Source organism: Micromys minutus (genome assembly GCF_963924665.1).
Source record: "Micromys minutus genome assembly, chromosome: 14".
NCBI classification, from domain to species: Eukaryota; Metazoa; Chordata; class Mammalia; order Rodentia; family Muridae; genus Micromys; species Micromys minutus.
Genome location: NC_137983.1, coordinates 34,984,703 through 35,003,497, shown reverse-complemented (window position 1 = coordinate 35,003,497; position 18,795 = coordinate 34,984,703). Strand labels below are relative to the sequence as shown.

The 18,795-nt window shown below is 50.6% G+C and overlaps 1 protein-coding gene across 1 annotated transcript; it reads left to right on the top strand.

Moving 5' to 3' along the window:
- Positions 1-1,579: 1,579 nt before the first annotated feature.
- DUSP4 (dual specificity phosphatase 4) lies at positions 1,580-15,034 on the top strand. The gene is made up of 4 exons (XM_080928498.1): positions 1,580-2,269; positions 9,967-10,112; positions 10,604-10,823; positions 11,519-15,034. Exons 1-4 carry the CDS (start codon positions 1,837-1,839, stop codon positions 11,902-11,904), a joined length of 1,185 nt encoding a protein of 394 aa, XP_080784624.1. The 5' UTR covers positions 1,580-1,836; the 3' UTR covers positions 11,905-15,034.
- Positions 15,035-18,795: the final 3,761 nt, after the last annotated feature.

Genomic DNA, 18,795 nt, shown 5'->3' with positions numbered 1-18,795 from the left:
GGCCGTGAAAATGGGAGCTGGAGGTGATCTCGGGAGAGCAGCTCCGCAGAGAACAAAGGGTAACAGCGGAGAGGGCTGAACAGGACCGGAAAGACCCTGAGGCTTCGGCTGCTCTCGCTGCCTTAGTCAGGCTCCATTCGCAACGTGAAATGGAATATTCGACCTGGCCGCCACCAAGGCCGGGAGCGAACCCCGTAATTCCCTAGTTCGGTGATTAATTCTTGCTAACAAGACTTGGCAAGATCTCGGCCGAATAATTTTTTGGCTTCTGTAAGGCCCCCACCACATGCGCGCATAACCTCCTTTCTTGCCAAAATCAAGCCCTTGGGAAATTAAATGCCCCCCCCGGGAAAGTAAAACCGGGGTGCAGATGCTACGTGACCTGAAAAGAGGGATGCAGAAACTCGAATTGTCTCGGAGCTTATTACATTTGCCTTTTAAAAGGTCATTCTTCACATGGATACTTTTCAACAGCTCCCTTCGCACCAAATGTAGACCTCAACAGTCATTTCCTTAGTGGACATCGCGTGTGAGCAAGAGGGAGGCGAGGGCTTCCACCAAAACGGAAAACCTCCGGGTAACCCCCCCCCCCCCATAGTTAAATAATCCGGTTTTAGGAAGCTTGGGCCGGAGTGCAGCACACCATTCGGCCAATTAACGCCCCCCCTCCCCGGTTGTAAAGTAACAAAACCCTACACCTCTCTTTTGTTACTGGGCTTTGGCGCGAGGGCCTTCCCTTTCATCTAAGTCGGGGTTTGCCCAGGTTCCACGGGAAGCTATAAAACCGATCTAATAGCTCGGGATGGAAATCGATCACACTAAGGTATAAACTAAGTGCGGGGAATCTCACTTAAAAAAAAAAAAAAAAAAAAAAAAAACACAACCGGCCGGACCCGAAGAACAAGCTTCAGTCTGGCCAGAAGAGGTCCCAAGCCCTGCGGGGTGGCAGCCGTACAGTGTCAGGTTCCACCGAGCTGCGGGAGCGTGACCTCGGGGACTTGGGGGGGGGAGAGGGCGGAGCGCAGGGGTGAAGACCTCCAAGCTGAGAGCCCAGGCCTTGGTTGGCCAGGCCCGTGTCGCCACCCGGTACTGCCGCCACGCCGAACGCCGCGCTCCTGGGGCTGAGGAAGGACAGGGAGCGGCGCCGCGGCTCCATTCACAAAGTCCGGGAGCTGCCGGCTCGCGGGCGGGTCGGAGGCTGCCTCCTTTTTCCTCTAGGTCTCAGTTTTATGAATGGGCCTGGCAGCGAGCACCGAGCACCCTGTTTACTCCTCTCTTTGTGACGTCGGGCTCCCGTGACTGGGTGCGAGGGGGCCGGCGCTCCATTCACGAGCCGGGGTGGGGGCGGGGCGGGGAAGCTTGCGTGGGGGGCGGGGCCTGGCGAGGTAGTAATGACTCTTCCCTCCCCCGGGAGAGCCGGCGAGCATTAATAAATCTCTAAGCCGGAGGAGGAAACTCTGGCTGGGGCAGTGCGTGCAGCTCCGGCGGAGGGTTGGGGGAACGGGGGCGCCCACGGCTGGAGCAGCCTAGCTAGCAAAACACAGCAGAGGCCACAAACGGAGAGGAGTCCTCTCTCGTAAACACACTCCCCTCCTCGGTCACTTGCCCCGGGTGCCGCGCGCCCGCCTGCTCTGGCGCCAGGGAAGGCTCGGACTGCTATGTAACGTCGAGGCTGCGGGAGGAGGAAGGGGTGTGGGGAAGAAGAGCTTGGGGCCAAGTTTGCGGGTCACTTCGGCAGGCGCCCTTTTAGCCCTCGCCTGTTCCTTCTTGTAGCCTAGCTGGCTTGGGTGCCCTTGGCCTTCTCCGGCTCCCCAGCTGCTGCGTTCTGCCGGCGACATGGTGACGATGGATGAACTGCGGGAGATGGACTGCAGCGTGCTCAAAAGGCTGATGAACCGAGAGGAGAACGGCGGCGGCGCGGGCAGCGGCGGCAGCCACGGCGCCCTGGGGCTGCTGAGCGGCGGCAAGTGCCTGCTGCTAGACTGCAGGCCGTTTCTGGCTCACAGCGCGGGCTACATCCGAGGCTCGGTAAACGTGCGCTGCAATACCATCGTGCGGCGGAGGGCCAAGGGCTCCGTGAGCCTGGAGCAGATTCTGCCCGCCGAGGAAGAGGTGCGCGCCCGCCTGCGCTCTGGCCTCTACTCGGCTGTCATCGTCTACGACGAGCGCAGCCCGCGCGCCGAGAGTCTCCGGGAGGACAGCACGGTGTCGCTGGTCGTGCAGGCGTTGCGCCGGAACGCGGAGCGCACAGACATCTGCCTGCTTAAAGGTAAAGGTGGGCGCTCGGGAGCGAGGTGGAGGGTAGATGGAAGGGACTTGGTGGCCTGAGCCCTGCTGGGCATCGGGAGGAAAGTACCCGAGTGACTTCGGGCTGCTTGGAGCCCCCTTCCTTGCGTATCTTTGTGCTTGCTAGTGTGCACGGTTTTGCTGTGATTTTTGAGCCTAAATCCTGGGGGTGGGGGGTGCTGGCGCGTTTTCCCCAGTCACCTGCAACCCGCACGCGCCCAAGAGTTTCCGTGTTTATTGACACGAGCGGTTCTGGCCTGGATGCTGGCAGCGATTCCTCTGCGCAGCCCAGCTTCAAGTGCTGAGAACGCGCTCTTAAGTCCCACAGGGACAAGAGAGGCCTGTTTCCGTATAACCCAGGGAACTAGAGAGGGGGTGAAGGAAGGTGGGATCTGTCTCGGGAGTTCGTACACAGTCGGTAAATGAAGGAAGGAAGAATTGGATTGCAGATCTGGGGAGCGATCTGTATCTTCTCCCGCTGCCTCAACTCAGAGCTTTCTTGGAAGTCGGCCAACTTCCCTTGCCCCGGTCTAAGTGCTCTGTTGGGGGGACAGGGACACCGGGCAGCACCGCGCCTGCTCCTGATAATCCCGGGAGCAGAGAATTACCACCTTTTGTTCACACCTCGTTCTCGACTCTGCTAGCGGCGCGTGCCTGGTTGAAGCGAACCCTGGCCTATGAAATAGGTGGCCGGAGAGAGGGTGGCTTGTTGTCAGATTTCAAAGTCAGACCCCCGCACCCCCAAAGGATCGCGTAGTATCCCAGACGCGGGAGAAAGGGACCGACCGCTCACCGCACCTGCCAGCTCTGCCGGTGTGCGGGCCTCCGGCTGGGCAGCACCGGAGGGGGGGGGTGTCGGGCGCCCCCTGCTGCGCTGCGCCCCTACCTCCGGCCACCGCATTCCGCGCATTCTTTCGCGCGGGTCGGGTCTCTGCTTCCTAAGCCGGGAGGATTGTTCGATCTCGGCTTTCTAAGAGCCGCCTATTTCCCTGCAGAGGCTCTCCGCCTCCTTCTAGACTTTTCCTCTTGGTATCTTGTCTACCTTAAGGAAGGGAGGCCGGGAACGAAACCCTTTCTCCTGTCCCCTCCGAACTGGGAAGCAGCCGGGTGCGGGCGAGCCGGGCTGGCCCTGCGGAACAGCGGGGGGCTTTGTTCTCCGCAGTTGTTTCCTGACCATTTGACCCGTCAGCTGCTGGGGAAACGCTGCTGTTGACCTGAGGCTGAACTGCCAGGGCCATTTTGCTGACTTTTCTTTCTTTTTCCGTGAGGGCCGCCTTTGGCTCTTCCAGCCGAGCCCCAGTCTCTCAGCCGGCCCCCCTAAAACGCTTTAGGAGCGACGGGCAGGAAGACAGGTTCCAGATCTCGCGACCACCCAGCGGTCGGAACCGGGCCCCACGTTGTACCCGGAGCCCTCGATCAGGCACAGGTCCCCGGTCCTCCCTTGGCCGGGTCCCGCTTGGGCTCCAGGGCGCGCGTCTGTGCTATTGTTCCAGCCCGCCCGCTCTCCCTGAATGGAGATCGCGCGGGTGGGAAAGGTGAAATTGTTTCGGGGTGAAAGCCCCAGTTGTCCTGGCTTGCCCCAGCCGTTGGATTGAGAGAGTCGGGGCCCATGCCTTCCAACCCTGGCTTCTGGAGTACTTCAGCCCCACGTGGAGTCAGGGATTGTTTTGTTTTCCTTCCTGGAAGAATTTCCGAATGGGACCGCCCTGGAGCGGCAGCTGCCTTGATCCTGAGCCCTTAGGCTTCCTTCCGGGGCGCAGGCTCCCGAGCCGGCCAGGCGCCTAGGGAGGGAGGCATATTTTTAAGGTTAAACCTTATGGCTCGCGGCGCTCTACCGGTCCTGATTCGGATCAGGAGACTGAGGCCAGACCAGTTCTGAGAAATGCTTCAGGGCGGACACTGACGTAAAACTGAACAGGACAGGTGGCCTCTGTCCGTAATGGGTGCCTGGCCCACAGGAAGGCAGCATTTCCGTCAAACCAAGCATTTCGCCTCGTCTTAATGGGCCTGGAGGATCAATTACCCCATACCCCTGCAAAGCCAAAAGCTTTCTTTCTTCCCAGTCCTCTGAGGTGACGCTCATCCTCTGAGGTGACTCTCATCTAGGCCTGGTCAGAGGCCTGGACTGTTTAATTTCATCTGTTCAGGAACAGCTGCTACTCACCCTCTTCTAGTTAGAGGTTCAGTAGCTCTTGGAAGCAAGAGCCTAAAGTGGTTGTGTGTGTGTGTGTGTGTGTGTGTGTGTGTGTTGGGGATGTTGCCCCTTTTCCTGTGGTGATATCAACGTTTGTCAGCCTTAGTTTCTGTGGATGTGCGGTGCGGGCTGAGGCACAACCTAGCCCTTCCTTCTTTCTCTCAGTCAGCTATTAAGAAGCCTTGGTAGAGAGGGCAGCAAAGAAATGTCTGATCTAGAAAGGAGGCAGTCATGGGAACTAAGCACCCCCACCCCCATCGCTGCTTGGGAACTGTGGCTTGGTGTGAGCGAATCAGTCCCAGGTCTTCTGCTGGTGGAATTGAGGGGTCAGACAGTAGGCAAGTGGAGGGAGACATAGTGGGTATCTGCGATCCCTGGAATGGGGGAGACAGAATTACCCCTTTTAGAAGTGATGTCCAGGCCACAGCGTGTGCGTCCCCCTCAAGCGTCCCCCACCCACGCGCCTTTAAAAGAATTTTTTTTTTTTTTGGTCTTAAAAGGATGATTGATTTTCTTTTTTATTTCACAAGCAAGGGTTTAAAAGCAGGAATTAAACTTAGCTAAACCATTGTTAATCTTATACATTGATCAAGTTTTGGTAAATTAACTAAAAGTCTTACATTTCCTTAAGAGTAAGTTACTTTGTGAGCAAAAATCATGGGAGTATTTAACTTAAAATCCTGTAAGGCATTTTAGGGATAGTTCTAAACATTGGTTTTTATTTAGTTTCTCAGGCCTTACCTTACTTTAGAGTTTTAGATTCTTAACCTCCACAGATGTTCGGGTTGGAATTTTAAATTTTTTGTGCCTTCTAAGAGGAAAAAAAATCTTATCCTAATGGAAATAACCCCGATCACAAGTTAATCTGTCACACACAAGTAATTTCAACCTTGTGTGGTGGATGCCTGTGATCTCCAGACCTCAGAGGCTGAGGCAACTGGATTACAAGTTCCTGACTGGCCTGCTCCACACACAGGACCTTCTTTGTACAATTATTATCTTCCCTTCTGTGCGGAATTTACCTTATGACCTAAGTTCTTATTCAAACCCGATTGCAGAATTATGCATGGGGCTGTTTTGAGCGTGTGGATATAGTCATCTAGACAGTCTACTTCCTCCTTGGGGAAAACCTGTCCAGGTCTTTGTCCTGTCCGTGAGTTGAGTGGAGGACTGGTCCTGCTCAGCCCAGACCTCTGCTGAAGCCTGCTTGTCCTGGCTTTCTCTCCAGCGTTTCCGCTGCATAGCTGGGGCTTCTCTAGGGCAACCTTTTATACCCAGATATAAAAGGATGACTTCTGGCCGTGACTTTCTATGTGTGAATAGAACCGAGTGCTCCAGAGAGGAAGAGTTGGGGTGTTAGAATTAAGCAAGAGGATCAAGCCTAATAGCATTAGCCACACAGTGGAGAAAGTATAGCATTGGCATTGAGTGGGTGTTTCCAGTCAATAGAGGTAACTGTAGACAGGGCCAGTGGTCTATGGCCTTTCCCCTTTATCTTTGAAGACCGGCAGTGCTTCTTGTAGGAAAAGGTGGGCATTAAAGAGCCAAGAAATCCCTTTAAATCCTCCAACCTGTAAAATGGATAGCTAATCTCCTTCCTGAGAGGCAGTTCCTGGCAGAGATAGGGAACAGGGCTGGAAGTCAAGTGACTCAGTGACAGAAGCCAGTCTAGGAGTTAGGGTAGGGGGCCTGGGAGGGAGTGCAAGAAAGATCTAGTCCCCAAACGAAGCCTTAGGGTAGTGGTCCCCAACTTTCTCATGTTGCTGCCCTTTAATACAGTGCTTCGTGTTGTGGTGACTTCCAAGTATAAAGTTGTTTCATTGCTACTTCATAACTAATTTTCTTGATTATGAATCATGATGTAAATATCTGATATACGGGATATCTGATATGCTACCCTGTGAAAGGGTCCTTCAACACCTCGGGACCCCACCCCAGCCCACCATCACCTCAAGGGTTAAAAACCCCCAGGTTGAGAATGGATTTCTTAGGAGGTTCAGCTGCTAGCTTGGAAGAATAGGCTCTTTGATTTGGAAATCCCAATGTCAGAAGTCCACTTAGGTCGGTCGCCCGAAGACTGTTTAAAGTGACTTCCAGAAGACAGCTATGACCTTCAGAAAACCTAGACTTCCTTTCTGGGCCAGAGCAAGGCTGAGGCTCAGCGGTGTTCTCAATACTGACTGATCGGGTATAGGAAACATGGTGCTTCATTAAGATCCATCACCACCCCAGCAACTCCCCTCTAGGAACCCTAGTTTGGTGGTTATCACCAGCACCAATCAGCGGGCTCCGAGGGTTTGGCAGCCAACTAGAGAAGAGGATTTATGGCTAGGAGGCCCTTCTGTCATGGTTTATACTCCCAGAGGAGAGCCACGGAGCCAACCAGAAATATAGTTCTTCAAGGCCTGTGAAAGCCATGCCTAAGTTTCCATTTCTGACTTACAAGTTGAATGAAAGGTAACAAGCATGGGAATTCAGTTCTTTATGTTTTGATTTTTAAAAAAATTATTTATTTTTAATTTTAATTTTCAAGACAGTGTTTCTTTGTGTAACAGCCCTGGCTGTCCTGGAACTCCATTTGTAGATCAGGTTGGCCTCAATCACAAAAGAGATTTGCCTGCCTCTGACTTCTGAATGCCTGGGATTAAAGAGTGCAGTAGCATACCCTCTGATTTTATTTTATCTTTTGTGCTAGGAATCAACCTGTTGTTTTACACGTGCTTAATAAAGCACTCTACCCCTGAGACACAGCACTAGCCTTAGGAAGTATACTTATTCCTTTTCTAAAGATTTATTTCATGCACGTGAGTACACTATCTCTGTCTTCAGACACACCAGAAGAGGGCATCAGATCCCATTACAGATGGTTGTGAGCCACCATGTGGCTGCTGGGAATTGAACTGAGGACCCCTGGAAGAACAGTCAGTGCTCTTAACCGCTGAGCTATCTCTCCAGCCTAGGAAGTGTATTCTTAAATAATACCTTTAAGGAATCTGATATGAAAATTCTTAACATCCAACAGGATTTAGGAAAAACAGGATGACATTCATTGGCCTAGGTTACAGAATTTTATTCAGGAGATGCCCAATGTCTTCGACTGAGCAGATGCAGGGGTCCTGTTCCAATTCCACTTTTGGACCGATCCAGGAGGTTCAAGGAAAGCCTGGCCCTTTCTTTTGTGTATGGTGGAGTAAGTTTTGGGAAACGGCAGCTCTTGGCTGGGGGTGGTGGTGGCGGTGGTTCATGGCCTCTAATGCTCACTGGAAGACCCAAGTCTGAACAGGAGCATCACTGCCTGCATAGTCTTTGGGAACCCACGGGCATGCGGCTGCCAGCAGTGTTCCCAAGTGTGGGTGGGCACCGGCTTCAACCTGCCTGGAGACCCCAGGTAGCTTCTGTGTATGCCGCATGCGTAACTCTGGTGCTCTTCGCTCTTTGTACAGAGCTGCTTGGCACATAGGAAGCGAGTACCCTCTGTTTGGGGTATCTGGTGTTGAGTAACTCGGGATTCATCCAGAAGGCTTAACAGTTGCATGGCCGCGTGAGACAAGGACTTCAGTTTCTGCCTCTGCGTGGGCGACAACTCACCTGTGTGTGTCCTTTCCTGCACAGCCCCCATAATAGAAACCAGCCCCAGCTTCCCAAAGCTAGCACGTTCAGATCTCTCCCAAGGTGCCTGTAAGGAGAACTCGCGCCAGGGGAGATTAATCACTTACTGAGTAGGAGCTGGGGGCTGTGAGAGGTCAGAGGAGGGCGGAAGTAGGGTGGGCACTCAGCTGATGACTCAGAAAGCTGGGATGGAAATCTGTCCGCGGAGTCTTTTCTGGACCTTCAGGCCAGCGGCTCCTTTTATTCTTTCCGTGATGGGAAAGGTGGGAACATTTCCTCCTGCCCGGAGTCTGTCTGGAGAGTCCGGCTTTGTCTTGAGAGACCTTGGGATCTGGGCTGCGGTGCCCCCTCCCCCCTTTATTTTTAAGTGAGGCAGGTTGTGCCTGTCAGGAACTATTGTTCATTTTTAAAAAAATGTTTTGATTGCTTAAATAGATGTTAATAGGCAAATGGATCGCTAAAAAATTGAAGTCTTACAGAAATACATAGAGGGGCAAATGACCTTTTTTAATGGAGGCGTTCAGCCAGTCTGCTAGCCCTAATGGGGGCCATGGACCGTAGGTGACAGACCGTTATTGTTCATTCATTCCCCAGATTCTCATCCCTACCTCTGGTCCTCTTTAAGAAGGATTTAGACTGGGAGGGAGAGGGTGTCCTGCCCCTCCGGTGCAATGGCCACCGAGACCACGAGTATCAATGCTCACAGCACCAGGTCTGCAGGCTTTTCCACCTCTGGGGACTGGTCACTGTGACTCAGCAGGAAGAACTTTGACCACAGAGATATCCTTTTGTATCCGGAGGGAGTGTGCCGAGGGCAAGCAAAACCTCCGGTCAGAGAGGAAAACATGGGTTCCCTGCTTCTGAAAGCCCTGTGATGTGGCTGAGAGTTCTCCTTTATCTCCAAAGCAGCAGGAAGCTGTTTTCTCGGCTTAGGATTTAGGGGCCCAGCACTTGACTAAACTGGTCACATGTCACCCTTTTGGTAGCTGAGGAGCTGGAAGGCACAGTGCCAGCCAGAGGTGCCTGCTTAGCAGGGCCGGGCACAGGGAAGGAACTAGCCACCTGCATAGGCACCTATGGGTCTCACCCATGTGAGAGTGCCTCTGTGACGGGCATGTAGGTTGTTTCGAATTGGTATTAGTTTTCTGGTCCCTGGGGTCACCAGAAAATGAGAACCACAGTTCCTACTCTTAACACACCTAGCCTCAGGTCCTTGTGGGATAGTGCCCAGCTGTACCCGATACCTGGCTCTATCTTTGTCATAAAATCTTTTCTTCCACAGAAGACACACTGATAGCCTTTGTAGGGCTCCTCACCCACACTCAGTCAGAAAAATCCCTCCTAGCCCCAACCTGTGTGGCACGGTTGGTTTGTGTGATGGAAGCCTGTTTCTTCTTGTTGGTTATCATGTTGGTAGACACAGTGCGCATGCTATCTGCTCTAGAGACAGAAGGCACAGGGCTCCTGCCAGGGTATTCCTAGTCCCCACCTCAGAAGAGGTGGCAAAAATCCTCACTAGGCCAATGGAGGGCACAACTGGTTAGCTAGCTGCCTAAGTGTTCGTGGGTCCTCATTGCACGTGGTACTCCAGAAAAAAACCCTCAGGCACATCCGTGTACATCTTTCGTGTATTTTCATCTTAAATTGAAGACTGTCCATAAAGCTTTCCCAGAGTCCCTAGCATTCACTCTTCCTTCCTAGGGTCCTTTGACCAAACAAACCTCTGAGAAAAATGCTCCGCCGCCATTATCTCTAGACCCACAGCGCCACCTAGTGGCGCAGAAGGAGCCAACAGCTCCCCTTAGCCTGGTGGGATTGGTCTTCCTCTTTCCTACTGGCTGTGTCTCCACTAACCTGACCACTTTTCTCCTTTACAGGTGGCTATGAGAGGTTCTCTTCTGAGTACCCAGAATTCTGCTCTAAAACCAAGGCCCTGGCCGCCATCCCACCCCCCGTACCCCCTAGCACCAATGACTCCTTGGACCTGGGCTGCAGCTCCTGTGGGACCCCACTGCACGACCAGGTATGGAGAACTCGAAAGACCTCTTGGGCCACTGTACCTTAAGACATGCTCACCCACCCTTCCCGTCAGATGGACCGGGGATGAAGTTAAGACTCCACCATCCCTATCCACAATCTTATGAATTTAAAGTAGCCCATCACGCCACCATCTCTCCCTGTCTGAGACATCTTCTCTCAGATGTGTTCATTACTCAACCATCATCAGTGTAAACTCCCAGCATGGCTGAGTGTGCCGCATGGTCAGTGTGCTGCCTCGGTTGCCACAGGAATATGGCCGGCGGCGCTCACAAGACCTGACCATGCCTTGGCTCTGCCCACTGGATTCCCGCTGAACTCAAGCCCGGAAGAGCCAGAAAAGCTCTGCCTGTCGCCCCACCCCCCGCCCTAGAAAGCCACCTTGGATTGTCTGACTTACCGTCCCCGGCTCCCGCACTTCAGCCCTGCGTGTCCTGGTTGCTGACACTCATGTTTTGCTGTTTCTTTTTGCTGCAGGGGGGTCCCGTGGAGATCCTTCCTTTCCTCTACCTCGGCAGTGCCTACCATGCTGCCCGCAGAGACATGCTCGATGCCCTGGGAATCACAGCTCTACTGAACGTCTCCTCAGACTGCCCCAACCACTTTGAGGGACATTACCAGTATAAATGCATCCCGGTGGAAGACAACCACAAGGCTGACATCAGCTCCTGGTTCATGGAAGCCATCGAGTATATCGGTAGGCTGCCCTCCGACTTGAGGGGGGGGGGGGGGACGGGACACACCCAGGGACTGCTGTAGGGATTCTAGGCCTTATGCACAAGGCTCTGACGCTCCCCAGGTATTTTGTCGTTGCTTTCACTAAATATATGGTAAAAAGCAGCCAAAGGGAGGGATTGACTCAGGCTTGCAGTTTCAAGAAGGATGTAGTCTGTCACGGTGGGGAAGCCCTGGTGACAGGTGCATCAAGAAGCCAGGGGTGGGGGGAGTAAAGGGGTGGGGGTGGGGGCTTGGGGGATGACGTGTGTGGTGGGAATTGGAAGTCATTATCCAGACCTAGCTGCAGAGCCAGTCCACTTCCTCGCATGGCTCCACGGCTCCACGTGTGTACAAAGTAAGGCTTTTTGTATGGAGAGGAAGTCAGGAAATTGGAGTCACTTTTCTCTTTGATCTGATGGCTCGGCTCTGCCATGTGACTTCCCTGGGTGGTGTGTGCTTTAAACATCTTTTTGTTTAAAAAAAAAATACACTGGGGTGAGCGGGATTCCACGTCTTCGTCCTCGGTCTAGGATGGCTGACCTTCCCCTAGGAGGGTCCCTCATCCCACTGTACGTCTCCCTCACTGACACGGCTTGGCTTTTGTCACATGCACCTGCTAGTGGTGATTCCCAAAGTCCACCAAGGTCCCTCATCATGTCGTACTTTCTGCCCCAGACGCGGTGAAGGACTGCCGAGGGCGAGTGCTGGTCCACTGCCAGGCGGGCATCTCTAGATCAGCCACCATCTGCCTGGCGTACCTGATGATGAAGAAGCGGGTGAGGCTGGAGGAAGCTTTCGAATTCGTCAAGCAGCGCCGGAGCATCATCTCGCCCAACTTCAGTTTTATGGGCCAGCTGCTGCAGTTCGAGTCCCAGGTGCTCACCACGTCCTGCGCGGCGGAGGCTGCCAGCCCTTCCGGGCCCCTGCGGGAGAGGGGAAAGGCCACGCCCACCCCCACCTCGCAGTTCGTCTTCAGCTTCCCGGTGTCCGTGGGTGTGCACGCGGCTCCCAGTAACCTGCCGTACCTGCACAGCCCCATCACCACCTCCCCCAGCTGTTAGGACTAGTCTCCGGACGCCGGCCCCCAGCCAGTGTGCAAAGCCACACGTGAGCAGCCAATAGGGACTGACCATGCTCCGTCCCTATCCATTTCTCCTTGGCTAGCCACAGGGCCAGCTAGAATGGCAATAACGACTTTGAATACGCATTTAAAACAAACACAACTAAACACTCCAACATAGAGCAATAATGGCAGCCCCCCCTGCTGCCAGAGAAGACTTGGTTTATGCGTCAGTTTTTACTTTGCAGGTAGAAATTTACCTCACTTTTTTTTTTTTTTTTTTTTTAAAGCAATCAGGCTTGAAAGTTATGAAACCCACAGATCCTGGCAAATGTGCCCAAGCAATTTTATGAAGTGGAGAGGGAAAGGAAAGAGGAGAAAACGAGTTTGCCAGAAAAGTGCCTGGTTCTGTGTGCTTGTTCTTCGGTTGCTGACGTCACGGGGATTTTGTTCTAGATCTTCTAGGCCACAGTATTCTGATTAGTCAACTGGATAATTAAGGAGTATTGAGAACCTTAGCGTGTGTGTTTGGGAGTCCGGTGACTTTGGGATATATTTCTGTTGAGGTCACCCAGTAGAGCATAGGAACACACTGGTGTGCTGTCAATGAGGCGATGGGAGGGTGGGTGGTCACCATGGTCACCATCTCACATTGTTGCCACTGAGAAGCAGGCAGGGCGGCGTGCAAAGAGAAAGGTCTATGGCTGGTCACTTTCGAAGCTGGCTCCGACCCAGCCATTGCAAGCTTTCCTCTCCAGTGGTTCGTTTGGCTGTGGCTAGAGCATTTTGCTTCAGATCTGGATATTGCCCGTGGCCCGTGCCATCTTTTCTAAGGTGCTCCTGGAAAAAAAAAAGAACTGGGTGCAATTCAGATTTTCCTACAGTGAATCATTTGGTAAGGCCAGGTCAGAACCAGGTCACTGAAGATGAACTAAAAATGAAAGTCCACCTACCATCTTCTCTCTCTCTCTCTCTCTCTCTCTCTCTCTCTCTCTCTCAGAGAAATTGGGTGTTTCAGTTTTAGGAGTTTACTTGAAGTATACATACCAAGAAATTCTTGTTACGAAATCCCTGTCAAGTGAATACTTTGAAAAGTCCTCTCTCCTTTGAATAAAAAGATAAGCCTATACCTGACTTGGCTCCGTAAAGTCTGAAAGGGTGTGGGAGGGGCTGCATGTCAGCTCCTATTTTACTGATACTGAGCGACTTTGGAGCCATGTTGGGTTCTGACTGGGCTGACACCCTTGAAAAGGAGCCTTTCCAAGTAGAGGGATAGATAGCTTTGGATAGTGTGTTCTAGGGGAAGGTGCAGGGCAGGGAGAGAGCCTGTCTTGTCTGTAGTATTGGGGGACAGTTTTGTGATGGCGGGCCAGATTAGAGGTCACTGCAGACTAGGCAGAAATGAACATGGTCCCATCCCCCCTCCCCCACCTTGAGCCTCCATGTCACAACGTGATGGGGTCACATAGTGATGGGATGCTCTCTCCTCCAGAATCCCACATAGCCCAGGGTTCACGGTTTGTTTGTTCATGAAATGTGAACCTGTGTTGGTATAACTTGTATTGGGTGGCCTGTGTCAAACCCTGCCTTTGGGTGAGAAGTGAGGGGTGCCCTGCTTTCCTGACACCACGTGGCTGAAGGCAGAAGAGAGGCCGAGCCCCTCAAGGGTGGACTGCCCACGCCTAGCTGGACGGCCCTTTGTCCCCTGCTTCCTGGCAGCTGTGTCATGTTTGAAGAATTAGATTAAATGAGTTTTTGTAACAAGTACTGGGTTCCAAGAATGCAAAGGGCATCTGGAGAGGAGATAGCCTCTAGACTACATTCACTTTCTAGCTGAGCATTTGCCAAATGTGTCCTAGTTCCCAGACTGGATCCCAAGTACACAGGCAGTGGGAGCTCCGAACATTCCTCTCCTGCTTCCTAAATTCAGACCTCCTATGACGGTGTCAGGGGGCTATTTATAAAGTCATTCTCTTTGTACTTGATAACAGCATGAGACCCAAAAACTCTTAGAAAGGAAATAGGACACTGGTTTGATTGAAAGGGGGGGCACACCTTAAAAATATTCTCCAGAAGCTTCTCTGATGGCTTGGAATAGCCCTAATGAAGACCCTGTCCCAGGGTCATTTCAAATGGTTAGTTTTAAAAGACTACCTGTCCGTGAGCAGATTTCTGGTGATGGGAAGTTTTGGAAAGTCAGAAAGCCATTGAATATTTGCCAGAGAATGAGAAACACTCAGGCCCCCCCCCCCAATCTTGGCTCCATTCAGTGCCTGTGGGACCCTAGGCTAAAGCACAGGTGAGCCAGTGACTAGCAGCTCTCCGCCCTGTGCTCCCTGAGACCCTGTGCTCTGGTTCTTGGCTTTCAGTAAGGTTGGGGAAGCCAAGGGAAGGGATTGAGGGTCCTTGGGAAAGAGGCAGGAAGAAGGAAGATGGATAGTTACTCCCAAGGGGAACGGACTGGTGATGGCCATGGAAGCCTGTGGTAGTGATAACAGTAGTTCATATGGGTTCATCATAATCACCTGGGCAGCCTTTAAAATCCTCATATCTAGGTGACCCTTGACCAAATAAACCAGGACTTGTGTGGGTGGGACCTAGACACCAGTATGTTACAGTGTTCCTACTCACTTTCACTGGTAGAGCCAAGTCCTGGAGACACCATTGCTTCGGGATGGTGAAAGCCAGGTCTTGTTAGCACACAGCTCACTTGTGAAACAGACTTTGCAGCAGAGCTTTGTAACAGGGTCAGTGTGGTCCCACTCTCCACAGCTGGCTGAGGGAGGGGTGAGGTGGTTTCTTTGCAGGGAGCCCCTGAATGGGAACCAATATGTGGAACATTGTGAGTGGGCTCAATATAGTGTCTGGGTGTTGATGTATTTCCTTAAACTTTGTCTGCAAGATAGAGAAAGTATGTGTCTGTTTTGAAGTCCTTCTAGTACCCCACCCTTAGAGCCCACGAATCATTCAAGGGACTTCAGAAAGATAACAATGCAATACTTGTAACTTGTGTAAATAGCCCCATCTTTCTGAGTGGTGTCATTTCTACATTTGATATGCTTGTATTTCTGTAGGATGTACATTGTTTTTTTAGAAGAGTCAAACATGTCTGTTTTTATTTATTGCTTGAAAAAGATCATTTGAAGAAAAATAAATACATTTTCAACCATTTCTGCTTTTGTGGATTCTCCCTGGCAGGCATCTTGCTGTTAGAACTGGGGAGGGGAGGAAGGACTGGGCTCTCAAGTAATCCTACCCACTTAGCACCTGCAGTGGAGACCAGCTGATGGAAGACAGGCGAGAAGGGCCTGGTACCTTTCAGAGTCAGAGTGAGCAATGGGCATCTTTCCCCGGAAAGGACCTTCTGTAAGAAGTATAGGAGATGAAGATGAGAAATCCAGAGGAAGAGGCCAGCATTTGCCAGTGTGAAAACACAAGCAAAGAGAGCTATAGAAGAGTGTGTATGGAATTACTCCACAGGATCTGAGGCTCAAAGAATCAGAAGCAACTACTGGTTTCCTAGTCAGTTAAGACTGGAAAATATCGATTATACTCCTAGGCTAGATAGAGAAAAGGAATGAATGCTTATGCACAACCTGGTTGTGGAAGACAGGTGGAACCACAGTTTTATCTGACTATTGGGATGGCTCTCCTAGACTAGTTAATACTACATCATAAATATCCTGGAGACACCAGTCTAATAAAATCCAGTAATTACAAAATTGTAAAAAGTAATGTCCCTTTCCTATACAGAAATGCCAGAAAACAAAATACTTTATGTGAGTACTCTTATGTACATCAGAAGTGAATCAGATTCCATTACAGGTGGCTGTGAGCCACTGCATGGTTGTAGGGAATTGAACTCAAAACCTCCGGAAGAGCAGCTGGTGTATTTAACTGCTGAGTCATCTCTCCAGCCCCAACAAAAATCTATTTTGAAATGAAAATTCAAAGATAAAATGCCTACAATAATCTTGTAGGGACAGGTAAGACGTATGGACAAGAGAGAACATACTGTGGGAAAACAGCATATTGTCTGTTTGTGGATAAGATTGACTAGTTATAAAGTAACATAACTCAGAAGATCTGGAGAACATTTCAGTCAGGAATAAATGTGGAGGGAAGAGATGGGGAGGAAATCAAGGTTAAGACTGTCTTTAAGTCTTTTGCTCCTCTAACAACAGAGCATTGGACAGCACATGCCTCTACCTCCCCGTTACAGGAACTGGTTGGATTACCCAACCTAGGCCTTTTAACAGTCTCCTGAACTCTCATAGTAGCAGGGTGCTGGGGAGAGATACCAACTTTGAGGTAGAAGAACAAGAGAAACATTTTAGTTTTTGAGGCAGAGGGACTTTTCAGAATGAAAGAAAATCTAATGGCTGTCCGGGAGCCGTCCGGTTGGAAAAGGGAGCTTGTGGGGAGATACGGTTGGTAGGAGGGGACAATCTGTTGAATAGATGGCTAGGTGGAGGCGCAGGCAGAGGGGGTATAGACAAGCACAGGGTCGGTGCACCGTACTGCCAGGAAGACAGCCTTCAGGGGCAGGCAAGCTATCACACCAAGGGCCTGATGACCCAAGTTAGGAGAAGGCAAGAGCCAACCCCACAGTTTTCTCTGAACTCCACTGGGGGAACACACACACACACACACACACACACACACGTTCACCTCTACACTGATAATTTCTAGAAACGAACTTCAGTGAGAAGCTGACTCAACCTTGAGTGGTCACATGGTGTCCCCACTAGTTCCAGAAACAGCACTCCAGTTTGATTCAAGGAGATACCCATTCCTGTTTCAAAGCAAGCTGATTTTACTTCGGCCATGGGCTCAGGCCTCCACATCTTAACCACCCAGCTGCACAGAGTCTGAGAGTATTGGAGAAGCTGGACCACACGAGCTGCTGAGATTTCTTTGGTGTCACTAAATTCCTAGAACTTACTACCTTACTGTATCCCTAAGGAGCCATCAGAATTTGAGGGGTGATTTCCTGTTGAGTCTGTTGTACCTTGGCAGCGCATGGGCTCCGGTCTGTGAGAACAGAGTGTGCTCTTGGGCAGTTATATGGATTTGCTTTCTTCTAGCCCCCTTTCTAGTTAACTGTGCGTTTTCTTGGAGACTAAGGATGGGAGCAAAGCCAGTTTTCAGATTAAATTAAAAAGGCCATTTAGTTGTGTCATAAACTCTGAGATAGTAAGAACACTGATTTTAAAGGTAAGAAATTGAGGCAACTCGGCAGAGGCAGATCCTCTGGTTGCCAAGCTGCAGAACCAGGCTGCAAATGCCAATGTATACATAAAATGAACAAAAGCTAAGACTACAAAAACAGCTAACTCGGCACACTTAGGGTAGACAAGTCTTCCATTTTCCTGACCTGAGAAACTTCACTAGCACTATTTGTTCGTCCATAAAACCGAAACACACCTCTTAAAAAACCTTATATTCTCATTTACAAAGGGCAATTCTTTCTTTAAGTGAAGTGCCTTGTTTTGAGCTTTTTTCTCACGTGAGTGCACCATTTGCATGTAGACCAGCATGCCAGAAGAGGGCATCAGATCCCTTTACGGTTGTGAGCCGTGGAAGATCAGCCAGCGCTCTTAACTGCAGAGCCTTCTCACGAGCCCCTTGAGCTTTTCTTAATTTTTATTCAGCTTGGGACGAAGACAACATCCTTGGAACGGTGTGCTTCAAAGCCACGATGGTCATCTGAGAGCTCACTAGACTTCAGTGTGCATCTTTTAATGCCTGCTCCCAGCCGTTTCTCTCTCTACCCTTTCCTGTCCTCCTATTCCCCCCTGGGAACTGCTGGGCCTACCAACGAGGAGCCGCTCGGATGCTGGCACTCCAACAGTATCCAGTTTGTACCACTGTATCCTACCATACAGCCTCTGGATAAGACTATGAAATACCTTTTGAAGACAAGTCTTCCCACTCAACAGAGAAATAGAGGCAAATGGTTCTCATATAACTAGTTTTGGAATCCTTAGTTTAGTGGTGCGTGGCACACCCTGCTTTTCTTCATGCCGTCCTCTCCACGATTCCCACTCCTCTTCCTGTACCCTCATATTTGATACTTCATTTATACACAGAATTGTGAAGCTGTTCGGCCCTACTGATAAACCAATTGTGCCAGGAAAAGGATGTCAAGAATCTTAATAAATCTAACTGAAATAAATTCATCATGTTCTAATACTAACTTAACTGGTTGTACCAGTTTTTAACTTTTGCTATGTCTAATAGGTTCGTGTGCTCCTTTGACATTCTGATTATAAAACTAAAGTGAACAAGGGTAATGTAAAGGATTATAAACATACTAAGGAGAACATGCTGGCGCTAACGTGACACATTGGGTCAAAATCACCAAAGCACTATAAGCAAGAGAAGTTTAAAAAGTTCACAAACGAATTTACTCTCAGCACTCAGGAGGCAGAGGCAGGCAGATCTCTGAGTTCAAGGCTAGCCTGGTTCATAAAGGGATCCAGGACTGCCAGGGTTACACAGAAACTGTCTTGGGAAACCAAAAATTGTTCACACTGGGAACAAAGTGTCTTTCTAGAATATAAGGTCAAGCCACAGTCTGCTGCTACCCCTTTTCAAAATCGGTGCCAAAGAAAATGTTTCTTCTCTTCTTTAGATCCATGGGATTTGTTTTGGTTGGATTTTCCTTTAAAAAAAAACAAAACACAAACAAACAAACAAACCAAATCCAGTTTAGCAAGTGACTTAGAAAACCGTGTGTACATACATATGCATGTGTACATTCATGTGTGTGAATGCCAGCATGTTATATGTGAAGATCAGGAGCCAACCTTAAGTGTTAGTGCTCCCCTTCTACCTTGAGGCAGGGTCTCTCGTTTTCTCCCACACAGCTGCCCTGTGTGCTTCTGGG